Genomic DNA, 16,168 nt, shown 5'->3' with positions numbered 1-16,168 from the left:
CAATCGGCGGCGGGCACGAGCGGGCGCGCTGGGAGCTGTAGTCCCCCGCCGTCGCCATTTTGTGGTGAGGGAACTACAACTTTCCCGCGAGCGAGGACAATTCTCGGGCCGGCCAGGCCAGGTGCTGCCAGCGCGGCGGGCCCCGGTGCATGCCCCAGCCGGGGGAAGCGCGGCGGGCGCAGGGAGAGAGCAGAAGGAGAACCCTTGGCAGACGGGAGGAGAGAGGCTGCTACGGGGCGGGGAACGGGGGAGGGTGGGGGGGCGGCGCAGGGCAGGGCGACTGAGTGCGCCGCGCGGTGAGGGACCGTCGCCAAACTCCCCGCTCGGGTTGTGGCGCAGGGACAGCAGCGACCTTGGCTGCCGGGTGGCCGCGCTTAAATACCACTCCCCCCCCCCCATACACACACACCAGAAAAAGAAAATTAAAAAAAATGAAAAAAACACGAGGAGGAGAGGTGGGGTGCAGAAAGGACGCGTGCGACGCGCACCCCACACGACGGGTGCAGCGAGGCCTGTTGCATGCGTTGAGCGCAGCGGGGGGGGGGGCTGGGCGTTGCGGCTCGCGTCCCGGTTGGGAGTTAAAAGGCAGGCCCTAAGCCGTGTATGTATGTATGTGTGTGTGCGTGTGCCCGTGTCCCTCTATATGTGTGTGTGTCTGTGTGTATATATATATATACACACGCGCACGCGCGCGGGCACACGCCGACATATATTAAAAAAAAAAAAGAGGGAAGGAGGAAAGGAGAAGAGAGAGAGAGAGAGAAAAAAAAAGAACCAGGTCCATTTAAAGTTGCTGCCGGAGAGCTGTTCTCATTGGTTAGGGGGGAGCTGGAGGAGCGGAGACACACACACGGTTCGTGCAGCCCTCGCTGCCGCCGCCGCCGCTGCCGCCGCCGCTGCTGCTGCCGGAGCCGCCGCCGCTGCTGGAGTTGTCTTCTTCTGCCGCTTCCCCTGCTGCAGCGGCACAAACGTGACTTCCAGCCTTCCGATTATTTATCTTCTCCTCTCGGCCCCTTTCCTCCTCCAAGATGTAACTACAGCTCTGACACTAAAAGGACCTGCAGATCGCTTAGGTGGCTTGAGAAAGAGAAAAAGGGGATATCAAGGGCGTCGGTTTTTTGTATTTTATTTTTTTTTTTGTGTGTGTTTAGGGGGAAATTTGCCATTACAATGTTTCACTAAAGTGATTTTTATTTTTTTGTTGTTGCTTCCTTCGCATTCGTCTGTTTTGGTGGTTTTTTTTTTTTTTCTTCCCCCTTTTATTTTTTCGTCCCCCATTTCTCGGATTTATTGCTAGGAGAATCACATTGTGAGGAAAGAAAAGTCGGATTACAAGATACCACTACAAACAACCCCCTCCCCCCCACCCCGAGGATTTTTTTCGGGTTTTTTTTTTTTTTTTTAAATAATTGTCGCGGCTTTAATTCATGAAGCAATTGTCCCCTTTTGCAATCAGAATTTGGATACCAGAATGAGCAAAGAAAGACCCAAGAGGAATATAATTCAAAAGAAATACGTAAGTGGTCATAACGTGTATATCATTTGACTCCCAGCTTTAGGAAATGGCAGTGAATGTCAAGTTTATAGCTAATCCTGCAGCTATAAGGCTTTCGAAACAAACGCGATGCCGAATTTCATTTTTGTGCGGTGTGGTGGGGGAGTTCCAGAGGGCCCCTTTTTAACGGGGAAGCCGTCCATCCAGTTCGGTTATAAAACCAGATTTGTGTAGCGATTCCTCCAGTGAATAAATGTATTGACCTCAAATGACACAATCATAATCTAGTTTTAGATGAAAGGCGGGGAGGCTGGGGGGGGGGGGCTGCCGCGGTAATGCCACGAAACTGCATTTCCGAGCGTTTTTATTAATGCTGTGCTTTTGCATGCGAAAGGAGGCGGCTTCCGTTTATTCTCTTTCGTTTATTATTGTTATTCTTGGTATCGTTGTTATTATTTTTTTTTAAAATGCGATCCGCGTGTGCGTGTGCCCGTGTGGTGAAGCGGCGGCGGCGGCTGTGGAAAGCCCTTTAAGTTGAAGCCGAGTGTCTGGTTATGGCGAGCTCGTTGCCTCTCTCGCTACCACATCCCATCTCTCCTGGACGCGATCGTTCGCTTCTCTGCCTTGCGATAGACACCGAAACCAAGCCGGGGATCGCCTGACGGCGAACGCGTTCCTCGGGGTTGACTTTAATAATGAGGGGGGGGGGGTAAGAAGGGGGGAAGTGTGTGTGTGTGTGTGTGGGGGGGGGGGGTGTTGGATATGGCTCGGTACAGTTTAAAAATAATTCATTAGGATGCCTCGAAAATTTGGGCTAATCCAGAGCAGCCCGGGCTGTATGCCTGCTTCGCTTTTATTCGACCGCTTAACCAATCCCTTGTAATTGTCTAATCCTTTAAACATATAAATGCGGACGGATAGTTGGATTTTTGTTCGTGCTCCAGTTACGTTTTGATTGGCGTGGGGGGAGTTTTTCTTTTACGTTCGGGGGGAAAAAAAAAAAAACACCCACCCTACAACTGAGGGGATTCGCCAAATATGCAGTAGAGCGGATAGTGATTTTTATCTGCGCGTTTAAAGAAATAATTCTTCATTTCGGGGTGGGGGGGTGTATGTGTGTGTGAACACAAACCCAAATGGCTTTTTGGGTGTGTTGGATGCGAAGCTTTAAAAGTTGTAGTTCATGTCGCGCCTGTCGACTGTGCCGATATGCTTTTTCCCTTCCGGCGGGGGGGGTGGGGGTGTTGTTGGTGGTGTGTGTTTCTTGTCAGGGAGGGTGACCTTCGGGACACTTTCCCTCGCTATTATATAGATTTGGTAAAAACTGCCAGTTGACTCCAGCTGACTGCCGCTATGGATTGCCCGCCCCGCTGAAACGCAGCCGCGGGGGGGGGGTGGTGGTGGTGGTGATGGGGGGGGGGGGGGGGAGCGAGGTGGGGGGGGTGTTGGAGCTGGAGCTGAGTGCTATTTCGGAGCTGGGCCCCCTCCTTCTCTCTCTCCCCCCCCTCCCCAACCCCCCCGAAATTTCCGAATTAAAATACATCCGCATTGCAGAGGAGCGGGGAGCCCGGGGCCGGCGAGTTTAAAGTGTTGCATCGAAACGGGAACGGCGGGTGGAAAGTCTGGCGAAACACGCGAGGCGTCCACGTTTCCCAGGCAGGCAGACAAAAGCGGGGCGGGGGGTGTGTGTGTGGGGGGGGGGGAGGAGGAGGAGGAGGAAACCGCGGTGTTAATAATTAAGGGGGTGGGGGGGGTTGTGTGGGAAGAGGGGGCGTGTGTGGGGAGATCGCCCCAAACCACCGTCTCCGCGGGTTGGCGGGGGCGAACAATGCAGCGCCGCTCCCGCACCGCCGGGCAGGGGCTGAGCACGGCTCCCGCCGGCCCCGCGCCCCGGGGGAAGGTAGGAGGGACGGGGGGCCGAGCGCGGCGGGGCGGGCAGCGTGCCGCGCGCTCCCCCGTCGCAACTTCGCGGCGCCGCTTCTCTTATTTATTTTTCTAATAACCTTCCCCCTTTCCTTTCCCTCCCCCCCCCCCCCCCCCCCCCCGTGCCTTTTCCCACCCCGTGTTCATTTTTAGCAGGGGGCGGGGGCGCAGGCGGTGGTGCCGGCGGGGCGCGCTGGCGGCAGCAGCAACAGGTTGCGCCGGGGCTGTGACGGGAGCCCGCGGGCCGCCGGCCACGCCGCCGCCCGGCCAGGTTCGCCCTGCTCCCGTGACGTCACAAAGGGAAGGGCCTGCGCGCCGTGGAATCTTCGTCGCCTCGGCGCTCCGGCCCCCCCCCCCCCCTTCCCGTTTCGCGGCCCCCCCCTCCGCCCCTGGCGTGACGTCAGAGCCGAGGCGGGCCGGCGGGGGCGGGGGGAGGCCCCGGGGCAGCGCTCGGCGGCGCTGCGGGGGAGGGGGCGGCCCGGCCCGGCCCCCGGCCAGGTGAGCAGGTGCGGGGCCGCCCGGCCCTGCCCTGCCGGTTTCGGGGTGGGAGGTTGGCAACCGCCGCATCGCGTAGTGGGGAAGCGCCGGTCACGTCTCTCCGCGGGGGCGACGGCGTGGAGACGCGGCGTGGCGACACGGGTGACACGTTTCCTCCTGCCCGTGACCTTTGGGCGCTGTGGCAGCCCGGCGGAGCACGCCGGGTCGCGGCGGCCGCCTCCTCCTCCTCCTCCTGCTGCTGCTGCTGCTGCTCGCCGGTGCCAGCCGGGCCTTTTGTTGTCCGTCTGCGCGAGTGCAGGTGTGACCGCCCGTCCCAGTCCCCGCGGAGACCGGTCGTCCCGCGTCGGGGGCTGTGAAAACACCGCCCCAGCACCCTCTTTTCCTCGGCGTCCGGCCACGCTCGGCCCCACCGGTGACGCCCTGCGCCCTTGGGCCGGGCGGGCCCCCGGCCGGGCGCTCGGGCACCGCCGCAGGTGACCCTGGAGAAGCGTCGCGGGAAGCTGGCAGCGGCCGAGGCAGGCCTCACCTCGCCGCCGCACAGGCTGGGCCGGCCTCGCTGCCGGGCCGGCGCCGAACAATAGTCCGCCGAGCGTCGGGCGCGGGGGGCCCCTGGTGCTCCCAGCCCTGAGGTGAGGGGCTGCGCCGGGGGTGATGACGCCCCGCCGTGAGGAGCCTGGGGTCCAGGCGAGTTGCCACCCCGGCCCCCTCACACTCCCCAGCCCGCTGCACAAGCACCGAGCGCCGCTTCGGTGGCCCCGCTCCCCGCGTCGCTGCGGGTTGTCATCGGGAGCCGAGCCTGTTCAGGCTGCTGCTTTTCGGCATTTGCGAAATGGGTTCTGAAAACAAAAAGGTGGTGAGAACAATGGAGTAAAGGCTGCGCGTTGCGGGCTGCCGTCGCGGGGCTTGGCTCCCCGCTTCCTCAGTGGCTGCAATTAAAAGTTCTCTTAAACTTCCAGAACGTTATCTTTTGCGGCCGATAACCCGGGAATGAGGAAATCCGTCTGTGTGTCTCTCCTTCTGTGCTTTAAAAATGCTATCGCTTAATTTTTTGAAGAACTATGGCTGACTCATGCAAATCTTTCTTTTCGCTTTACCCTCCTCCTTCTCAAACATCTTTACATATCAAATCTTGCCTTTTGGCTCAGGCCTCAGAAAACTGACAGCTTTGTAAAGCATCAGCCGAGAAGCCAGACTGCGTTCACTATGCGCTTGGAATTAATAGTTCTTAAGTGAAAAGCTTTGAAGTCTTAAGGGTAATTTCACAGGTGCATTTTTCTGCCTGATTTTGTGATGCCGAATAGTAAATCTTCTGTTCTTCCCGGCTTAGGTCTCGGAGCATCAGACCTGGATTACTGTCTTAAATACCTGCACAGTTCTGCCACGGTAGCAGATGGCAAAATATAATTAAGGAGTAATGTCAGTGCCATCGCCTCGTGTGATTTGTTTCCTCGTCCTTGCAGAGGTAAAAGTGCTGTAGTCTGCCATGAGGTGACACGCTTCACCTACGGACAGTCTCCTAAGCCCTTCAGACAGAGCTGGCAAGGCCTGCCCAGGATTAGCATGTCAGGCATCCAAGGAGAGCTCCTGTGAGTGCTGCAGCCTTTGAAACAATACTCCGGCATGCTTCAAGGGGCTCGGGCAGCTTTTTGGTTTTGGGAGTGGGTGATGACTGCAGAGCACCACCTCCTTCTGAGTAAGGGGTGTTCATGTGTAGAGGTCCAGTCTTGGGCACCCCAGGGTTTCATCCTGACACTGCTTTTTTCTTTTTTTTCCCGTGCCGGAGTTTCCTCATTTCCTTCCCCCAGCCCCACAACTGACAGCATGCATTAAGTTTGACCACTTCCTACAAGGAATAATGTAAATACACTGGTGGCAGCAGAGGTAGTATTTAGTGTACATTGCATCTTATTTCAAATAGCCTTCTGGAGCTTTACTGTGCTGGGTCTTTTTCAGGCTTGCAGTAATGATTCCAGCAGCATAGCATGCTCAACTCAGGATTTTTTCCTTCAGCTAATTGTATAAGGATGCTAGCTGTACTTGAGATAGGAATTAGGGTTTGTCTTTACCTCTTCTTGGTCACCTGAGACTATAACATTACATTGTAAGTGGCTATAGGATAGACTGTAACTAGAAGCTAGGAAGGTTTTGTTGTGGTTTTGTTTTTTTTTTTCAAGGAATACTTACTTTTTGCTATCAACAAATTCTTTGCCCTGAGATACTTACTAATGGACTTGCATTCACTCTGATGGACTGTGAGCCAGGAGTCTGTGAGAGATGCTGTCCAGAGTGAATTATAATGAACCAGGGCCCCTGTGAAGAGTTTCTAGTGTTCATTAAGCACTTTCACCTTCCCTTATGGGGCCTACAAAGCCTGTTTTAAAAATATATTACCTCCTCCTTTTCAGTAGATGTGAAATAACACTCACGTTATGCATATGCTAAAGTGTGGTATAAACGTCAGCTGAATCTGTAAGGCAGCAGCATTCCCTCCATTTTATTGTTTGATGAAACAGAAAGAAGTCTAAATTACTTGCCTGAAGCTACGTACTGTAACGGTGGCAGAGATGGAACTAATCTGTGTTTCTGCAGCCTCCTCCAATATTCTGCCCTGTAGCTTATGGGCTCTTGCTACGAGGCGCTGCATCTGCTACACAGGGACTAGTTTATGCTGCTCAAACTTTCTTGAAGGGTTTTTTCCCCTCTCCCCAGGTATGGTCTGGTCTGTGAGATTCACAGTACGTTTTTAACATGGTAATGGAAGATTCCTTTAACAGGAATACTCGTTTGTTTTTTTTTTTTTTTATTTTGGAGTGATGATCATACCCTGCAGCTGATAGAGACCAGTTGATACTGTGATGACTCAGCTGTGGGAGTATTACGTAAAGTAGGTCAATTTTTAAATCTCGTAGTCTGAAGCTGAAGAGACTCCAGGCTTAAAACTTACGTTTTGTTTATGCACGTTACTGGATTTCCAGGCTTGAACATAAACTGAAAGTTCTTGAGGAGGAGGGAAATGCTTTTTTGGGGGGGATTGATTCGGGGTGGTTTATTGGCCATTTAGATTGTAGTGACTGAACTCAATCAACTTGAACTTGAAGAGGGAGGGGAAACACCAGCTGCTTTCATTTCTTCAGTTTCCAGTTTGCAACAGTCCAGTGAAAGGGAGGCTTAAAGGTAATTTTAAAGCAGGGAAAGGAAAAGCAGAGACACGTTTGTTAATTTTTTTTTTTTTATTAAAAGCACCCAGCTTTTGTGTGATCTAGCAGATGTGGAATTTGCAGAGGAATACATGCATTGCTGCAAGATCTAAATTTGCATTTTAAACATTCTCGTTCCACGCCCCCCCCCCCCCTCAGTCTTTTGCATGGCTTTCTTCCCAACTCCAAATGTAAACCAAGTGTAAATGGTGCATTGTTTGCCTTAGGGGCCAGACAGTTTGAAAACAATAGTGCTGATGGATTTGACTGCCTCTGTGTAAGATTAAGGGGACATTAACTTTCAAGTCTAATAATGCAAATTTCAGTGTTGCCAAACCCGAACTTCCCTTAAATGTTTCCTGATGGCCCTAAATGTCCCTATGCCAGAATTTCAGCTGACAGCTTTTAGCTCTTCACCTTCAATACAAATCCCCTTAACCTGCTGTTAGGGCTTTAGAGAAAAGGGACGATATACTTGGAGTTTCATGTCATGGATGTTGGGTACAGTAGTTTTTATACTTAACTACCATTAAAAAAACAATTAAGTGGTAGGAAGCCACCAGGAAACTTAAAAGCTGCAAATCGCTTGTAAAATTCAGGTCTAGTATGTAAGGAGTACTTGGCGCTGAAATTCAGATACAGGAAATAATAAGCTTGCCAAAATGTATTTGGTGTTCTCTTAGATCTTTGATGGGTTGGTTGTTTTGCTGGCTCATTACTGCTGGGAATATTGGATGTGATCCTTCTTGGGTTTTCAACCGGCAGGTTTTATTTGGGAGCTCTTGGTTTTCATTTGTAGGGGTGGGTTTATTTCAGTCGGTCACAAAAGGAAGAAAGAGAGGAGAGAGAAAAAAAAAGATTTCTCAATGAACCACTAGGTAGAAGGTTTAAAACCATTTGCTGTTTCACTTGCTCGGGTTTCACACTTTCCCCCGTGTAATGACATCCTGTTCTGATGTTGTTCCTTCTGTAATCCGGCAGAGGCCTGGTATTTCCAGTGGTGGGCTGTGGGAAAGGAATAAACCCTTCAATTATAGCAGTGAGGGCTCGTTTGAAAATACGCTAGCTCTCTTCCCCTCCATGTGTGCTTTCTTTTTGTCTGTTGCTTCCTTATGCAGATGAAGGGTCCGGAGCTGTAAAAATGCCCCTCTTTGCCTCGCTGGCCGGGCAGGCATGGCCTGGATGGGTGGCAAAGCTGAGGGGTGGCTGAGAGCATTGCCATGCTTAACGCTGTGTCTCGAGGCTCTCGGATAGAGATGACAGCTCCCTGGGCTGCGAGCAGACGGATGGTTTGAGGGTACCCCATCTGCTCCTGTGCAAAGTTTGTTGGCTTAATTGATGCCGCTGCAGAAAGCGGTTCAGAGCGACCAGCTTGGCTGAGCACAGAAACAAGGAAAAAAAACATTCAGGGGGAAACCATCCTTCCACTTGTTCACATGGGAGGAGAGAGTGTCACCTGAGTCTGCCTCAGCATTTCTGCAGCAAACGGCTCATCCCGGCCTGAAGTGTCAAAACCACCATATCCCTCCTTTTATCAGGCATGGGATCGCGTGATTAAAAACACACGTGGAAAACAAAATGAGAAACCCGTTCTAAGGTCTCCCTACGCTTTCTGCATCTAGGTCAGGCCTGTGGAGCAAGCGTAGTTTCTGGTGAGTTTAGTGCCTGTAGGATTGCTGGAGGTGCAGTCAGACATTTTGCCACTGATAAAGTCAGGTTAGCAAAAATACAGCGATGCCACCAGAAGAGTTTATAATTGCATCCATTCCTAAATGTATCTGTGCTGTAATGTGTAATCTGCTTGGTCTGTCCAACTTGAGCTCTTGTGGTCTTTCCTGCCAAGTCCTTCCCTTGATTTGCTCGGCAAAAAGGCAGCTTTGGATCTGTGGCTTTTAACTTCCTAAGGGCCAGAAGAAACACTAACAAGAATCAAGTTGAGAACTCTGGCCTCCTGACGTGTTCCAGGAGGGCTTGTGGTATTCGTGTCCCTATGCTCTGCTTTCAGCTTGCCTTGCTGGTCTGACATCTTTCGGATGACGTGATGGTTGCAGGAGATTAGCGTGTTTTGGCACGCGCACGCCGTGATGACTGGCTAACGATATTTATAAAGTTCAAAAATAAACCATGGGAGCTCATCCTGACATAATCTACTAATCTTAGTTTTGCACTTTGATACTGTGTTGTCTGAGCCAAGTTAGGAGAACTATATATTATGAGCAATTCATTTTTAGCTTTGCTTGCAGATTAGTTTTGAAGCAATGCATGCTTTTAAATTAGGAATGATGGGAGGGAATTTGGAGAAATTATTGGCTCTTTCAGCTACATGCATATGGAAACCAGCTCTCTGCCTATTTTTAGAACAGATTTACGTGCGTGGGAGTAGAGATACGTGCTCCCCAATATTTCTGGACAATGTCGTGTATTTTGAATTGATGTTTTTTTCCTTCACTGCCCCACAAGAGCAAGACTGGCTACTACTCTGCCCTTTCCCACATTTATATATTAGGGAAAGGACTTTCTCCTTGAGGGTTTTGCTGTATTTTCTTCTGGATTAAAAAATCTGCTACTGATCAGGGTGAACTTTAGTCCTGTGCTAAGCATCCTGCTAGTCACATTGTGTTTTGGGGAGTCCAACCAAGACAGTAAGCCTTTGGGGCTCCTCGGTGACAGGAATTCAGTTTTCCCTGAGTCTTCACAAATCCATTTAAACAGCTAACAACAATTTTCCAGCTACATTTGGGAGTGGCCTGTGTTTTTAAGAAACACAATGATGAACACGTAAAGCACGCGAGTCAAGCGAATTGCAACAGATGAAGGTTTTTTGATCTTGCAATTAATAATGTGGACAGGAACCATGACAAGAGTCTGTCCAGTGTCTGTCTCTGAGATGCTTATCAGTAGTTTTATCAGTTGTTATATTTAGCATATCACTTATTTTGCTGTTCTAAAGTTGGGAATCTTTATGCCCAAAAAGTACATAGTCTAGAAATTGCATTTAGAGTTTTAAGTTGCTTCAGGCTACTACCATATGTTTATAGGGTTTTTTTTTTCTTCTTTTTACAAGGTGCCTGGTAGGCAGACTGAGGGTGATTTGGAGAAGGGATATGTTTCCTACTTTCTCGCCTTTTTTTATTTCATGGATATTACTTTCAGCCAGTTTGTCCCACAGAATTCTTTTTGGTACATCAAAGTTGTAAGCCAAATCTCTCAGCCGCAGCGTGCATGCTAAAAACCTTGCAATACAAATTTCCAACCCTGCACGTATGCCAGATCAATTTCTAGCTGGGGAAAAAAAAAAAAAAAAAAGAAAAAAAAAAGAAGAAAAAGAACCACTTCTGTTTCAGTTTCAGCCCACAAAACTTGGTCCAGACTTTGCTTGGCTCTGAGTTCTGTAAACTCAAAAAAGATTTTCTTGTTTGTAAAGTTGACTGATAATGGAGTTGGTGTTATACACAGTTCCTTTTTGGGTGATGTTCCAAATGACTGACCTTAATATGAGTGTTTTTCATAGAAGGCTGAGAGATGGGTTTTTCTCATTGATAGTACACCCCCTACAACTCCCACCTCCACCCTGACACACCTTGAAACATAGTGATAATGACAAAAATTCTCATGGCCTGTTCCCATTGTGCAGCCTGGGTTTCTGAACCCAGAGACCGTCTCTTTCTGTTTTGGATGTAAAAGCAGAAGTTGATGTGTTGCAATAGTATTTCCTCTCATAATTTATTGAAAGCTGTACTACACCCAAGGTTGTAAGAATACGATAGCCTTTCTGCTACTGAAGCCTTTCTAAGTTTGAAAAAAAAAAATACCACTTAATTTTTTTTTTTGTTTGTTTGTTTGTTTGTTTTGTTTTACTTGCTCAGTGTCTAACGGGACACACAGTAGTATCACTTGGTAAGACAAGAGGCTTGGTGTTAATTCAAAGCTGGAGTTACAGCGTGTTGCAGTTAACTGTAACTTGTGAATCATTGATAACCTGGAAGAAATAATGGTTATCCTGATGGCAAATAAGTTTGAATCTGGCTTTTTAATTTTTCAATTCTGTGATGCCTTGAACTAATAAAAACTACAAAACCGAGAAGAAGCTATTGAGAGAAGTTGCCCTGTCCTTTCCTACTGTGTCCTTCCTGTTTGTGGTGGATGTGTCCTGTGTGTAGCTTTTGCTTTCTGCTTTCGGTAACAATATTGTGAGTATGGAGCCCAGCAAGCTGCCTAACACAGTGGTTTTTATGATCGCTTTAAGCCTGTGCTGCACTGAAAGAAGCTGTTTGCCCTTCCCCTGGGTCGCCTCTTTTCTTCTGCAGGCCATGGCTCCTGCTGCAGATCAGGGACTTTCTGGGTTAAAGCTGAACAGACAAAATAGGTTTGGGTCTTTTTGTGTTTTTTTTTTTTTTTTTTTTTTAATGTGGATTCACTTAATATTGCAGTTTGTGAGGTAGCTGTAAAAATACTCTGTCTGGGGAAGGTGGTGCAGGCACGAAAATGAAGTGGCAAGGGAGGGGTTTGATTGCTTCTGTTAGCAATAGTGTGAGCTTAAATGGGCTGTGAAATTATGACTAAATAGGAGTCAAGATATATGTTTTATTTCCTGGCAAACAAAATTAGCTGTCCTTGTCAGTTCTAAGGATTGTTTGGGCATGGATTTTGCTGCACTGTCCTGCTGCTGGAAGCAGGGTGAACGTTAAATAAGGTTGAAGCGAAGTGAGGCCACATGGGTGAAAATGCAGCTGAAGATGTGCCTGTGGTCATGGTAGTGCCATAATTAATTTCCAAAGTCCTAAAGTGCGTTCAAAGAGGGTTAAAAATGTGCTACTGGTTTTATGTTTGCTTAGATACCATTTGAAATATTTTAAACTTAAGGAAGATGAGAAAAAAGGGGAAGAACATAGCTGTGCTACTGGACGCCGGGTTCCACTGCTGACTGCAGCAGAAGTAGTACTCTCTTTAATTGAGCAGTACAAGCTCCACCATGGAAGTTAAGCCACTGCACTGTTCTACTTTCTGCAGCAAGGATGTGCTTACAGAAGGGAGTTCCTCCAGAAATTTCCCGTGGCTTTATGTGGTTTATCTTGCACCATTGAGGAATAAATTTAGATGGCTTTTCCTCTTGAAACCATTCAGTGTCTGTTGAATGTGCAAGCGAACCGAAGTGCTGATACGTTTTTGCCCCAGGTTCCCAAGTAGCATGAGAAGGCCAAACAAATGTCAGCTCAAGAAGTTTTAAAAAACCCCTGAGGTTTTCTTTAATTATAGGGACATCAAGATACGGCATCGCATGCCTTTTTCTCACCACCGAAGCCAGGACTGGTGACACTGCTGATGCTTCCTTCATGGTGTAGTTTGCAGTGTGCTTTGGCCATGTCAGTGCAGCTGTAGAGCTGCTTACGAAATAAGGTCCGGGAAGTTATCTGGCTTAACAAGTAGTTAATGCCAGTGCTCTCCTATCTTTCAACAGTCTGGTTTCAGTGCAAGCCTGCAAAGATATTTTAGTGGCATGGCTGAGGGAACAGTGGGGCACAGGGACCTCTTTAGCTTTGCTGTGGATTAAAAAGAGATGTGGAACTGTGCCCTCAGTTTGGATCCAGCAAAGCGCAGTAGCACGTGCCTGTCTCTAATGTATGAATACTCTTACTGACGTCAATCCAAGTACTTGGAGCTGCTGAGTTAAGCACATGCCGAAGTGCTTTTCAGGGCTCGAGATTCTGCCATTCCTGTGTAAGAGTGTGTGCAAGTATTTGCAGGCAGGAATGTGAGTTCTCTGAGAGGGTGATAGCCCTTTAATGCTTTGAATGGCTCTGCTAGGTGCAGTCCTGCCCGTTTTCTTTTCTGGTTTTTTTTTCTTTTTGCCTTTCCAGCATCTTAATACTTTATTAAAATGTAGTAAGTGTTCTTTTTCTTTACTTAATCTTCATTATAGTGTGCATAGTATAGGCATTTCACCTCTCCCACCCCCCTTGTCTTCTATTCCAGTGCTTTTTCTCTTGTTTCTGTGTATTTCTCTGACAGGGCTCCTCTATCCATGTTGCCTCTGAGGGAAATTTAGCTTTTATGAAGTTGCTGGCATCTCTTTGCAAGAAAGCAAGAGAGATTATTGTTGCTTTTTTTATTATTATTATTATTTTATTTTCCTGGAGGCCAAGGAGGGAGATGAGGAAAGGTTCCTGCAGTTCGTTTTGGGGGCAGGTCCATAGGAAATACTTGGGAAGGGGAGGGATTGCACTGTTGCTACTTGCCTCTCAAACCTGTGTGCAGGTTTTGAGTGTTGGTTATAGAAAACACTGGCGGTTATAGAAAACACTGGCTGTGTACTTCCATTATGCAAGGCTCAGCAAACTGTTAATGCGCAAATACCACCGGCGAAAAGTAGAATGTGGCCTTGCTCAATCGTTTTTACAGTCCTTTTATGAACTTTTGGGAAATAGAATCCTGCTGATGTGAGCAGTCAGGAAAAGCTAATTTCATAATTCACATACATTACAGGCTTTTATTTATAAAACATTAATATTCATGCGTTTTCAGTCAAGAGCAGCATTATGTGACACGACTGACCAGTCGTAAAGAACAGTGCGCAGCTTCCATTACTGAAAGGATCTGTGCAGTCTCCGCTTGAGGAATGACCTTCCAAAGTAACTAAAGGTGGTCAGATTTCTTCCAGGTGAGGTGGGGGACCAGGTGTAGTGATTTCTGTCGCTTTGGAGACTGAGAATAAAACTTTCAGTGTAATATAATTTCTTTAAATCATTCTAGTATTTAATTATAATACTACTTCACCTGGCTCTAATGAAAGCTGATGGTGTATTATGCAGAAGAAGGAAATGTGTTTGTGATGTAGGTAATCATGTTTTTTACCCCCTCACAAGCATCTTTTCATATATTCTTGTTGATTCTTCTTCCTTTTGTGGTGGTGTTTTATGCCCGTTAGTGTTGCAGTCAAGGATGCAGTGAAACTAATTCCCTGCCGGCATTCTGGAAATTGCGGGTTCACTAATTTGGATGGAGGAGAGTAAAGGAATAAGCTGTTTGGGTTTTGTTTGTGTTTTTTATCCCCACCAACTTTCCTCAGATCCTGCCAGGGATGAGTCTGTTGTTTTCTCCCCTTACAGACATCTCATCTGTTCGTGCATTACAAACCCTGGTCTACTCATGCCTACTCGGGCCACTCCTGCTCGGCTCTGCTTCCTGGCCCAGATGGGACCAGTGGCATCATTCCTGCATGCACGCCTGCTGGGTCCTGCTTTCCCTTCTGGAATAGTATTGAGTTGACCACAGGGATTTCATGGCAAAGTGGTTAGAAGCTTTTTAGAAGATCTTGCCCACCTCCTTGGATTTGCCTTTTTTCTTTCTTTCTTTCTTTTCTTCCTATCCTCTTTTTGATTTGTCCTTTTCATGTTCACCTTGCATAACCATGAGAGAGCAGGTATGTGCTCCTGACTGAGGGACTGCCTGGTTACCAGGTCTGCAGAATCCTTTACGTGAGCTTTTTTTTTCCAGAGGTGCTTCAGAGCATTGTCGTTTTATTGCCTGCATGATACAAAGCATAACTGCAGCTGTATCTGGGACTTTGTCAGGGAAGCAGGGGTGTGCTCAGCTCTGGAAAGCTAACCTGCCCTCTGGCACGGTTTGTGAAACCAAGGTTAGCATAATGTGAGAAGAATAGCCAGGATATGTATCTCTGTTTGGAGTTCTGCTTGTGTGGAGGAGGGCTTGCCTTGGTTTCCTGATCAGGTCCTACCACTGTCCCTGTCTTTAGCTGTATTGGCAGTATATTTTCTGCTTTTACTTGAATGTTCTCTCTAAGCATAGTGTTGTGGTCATGCCTTCGAAGACCAGCTACGGCTTGGCTGACACGCATTATAGTTCTGGAGGAAAGTGCCTCTTCATCTTTTACAATGGAAGAATATACATCAGCACACCGTGCGTTGTCTTTGGAAGAAGACTTTGAAGATGTCTGTTCAGGCATGCTTTTGAAGGTGTTCTGAAATTTGCTGTCAGCTGTCCTCTATATAGATGATTTATGACCATCCATGTTCCCATGGAGTAGTAAATCACATCTGGGCTGAAAGGTTATCCTTTTTCCTTAAAAGGCTTCATACTTTCGCACCAGTTATTCTTTTATTCCATGGTCTCCAAATGTCCAGGTATTTTTTTCCCCACCAGACAAGACCCAGTATCTTAATCTGGAACCCATGTGTGACAAAGCTGAAGTGAAATAGTGCATAGCACCAACTTTAAAAACTCATTACCTGGTAGAAGAATGCCATTGAGATAGTTGCAGCTGGTTTCCAAATTCCCAGTCCACTATTCTCAGTGTTTAGATCACTACTTTTCTATAAAAGCAAGATCTGCAGTTGTTCTGAGGGACGTAATGCATTGTATAGTTTCAACACATGAGTCATGTTAAGCACATACGTAAACCAGTGTAGTAAGAAAAGAGCAAAATAATAGGTGATCTCTTAAGACAGCCTTTTAAAACAAGAAGTAATACCTTACGAAATTTTAAGTACATAAAAAAGAAGATTGACTAGGTGGCATTATTTGAGACAAAAGGCTGTAAGAAAATTCTGAGATTGACTGACCTACTGATCAGCTTAGAAACTAGGACATCTAGTAAGGGAAATCTCAGGGTTATCAGAGCTCCTAATCCTGTCATAGATAAGAGAATATAAAACTGTCAGAAAACAGGGTGTTAAATCTTAATCTGCTAGGTTACTGTCATTTGTATTGCCTTTTTTTTTTTAATTAAATAATCGGTTTGGTTGGCTCTTCAGGAGAGAATTGAAGAATATTTCCACAATGACACAACCTTTAGGTTCTTGAAGGTGCAAGTTTCCTGTAATAAAAATTCAGTTGCATTCATGTGTTTCATACTTGGTTCATGCTGTAGCACGAGAAAGCTCTCTGGAGCAAAGTGTAATGCTGTTCAGCCTCACCTAGGGATGTTTTCCAGTGCCTGGCTTGTCTAACACCACTCTGAGTAAGCTCTCTCAGCTGTTCTGTGTTGGCGAGGTCAGTAATCTCACTGCTCTTTCTGTAGATCCACGTGCCTGGCTCT

At 47.6% G+C, this 16,168-nt stretch overlaps 1 protein-coding gene across 1 annotated transcript in view; it reads left to right on the top strand.

The window, feature by feature from the left end:
- Positions 1-1,164: 1,164 nt before the first annotated feature.
- The window catches only part of JARID2 (jumonji and AT-rich interaction domain containing 2), a 225,841-nt gene continuing 210,837 nt past the window's right edge, over positions 1,165-16,168 (top strand). The window contains exon 1 of the mRNA XM_084279710.1: positions 1,165-1,516. Coding sequence (XP_084135836.1) covers positions 1,472-1,516 — 45 coding nt within the window. The 5' untranslated portion in view covers positions 1,165-1,471. The remainder of the gene's footprint in view (positions 1,517-16,168) is intronic.

The sequence above is a fragment of the Gallinula chloropus genome, assembly GCF_964237585.1.
Source record: "Gallinula chloropus genome assembly, chromosome: 2".
Lineage (NCBI taxonomy): Eukaryota > Metazoa > Chordata > Aves > Gruiformes > Rallidae > Gallinula > Gallinula chloropus.
The sequence above is the reverse complement of the archived record's forward strand: the minus strand, read 5'-3'. Positions and strand labels throughout refer to the sequence as shown.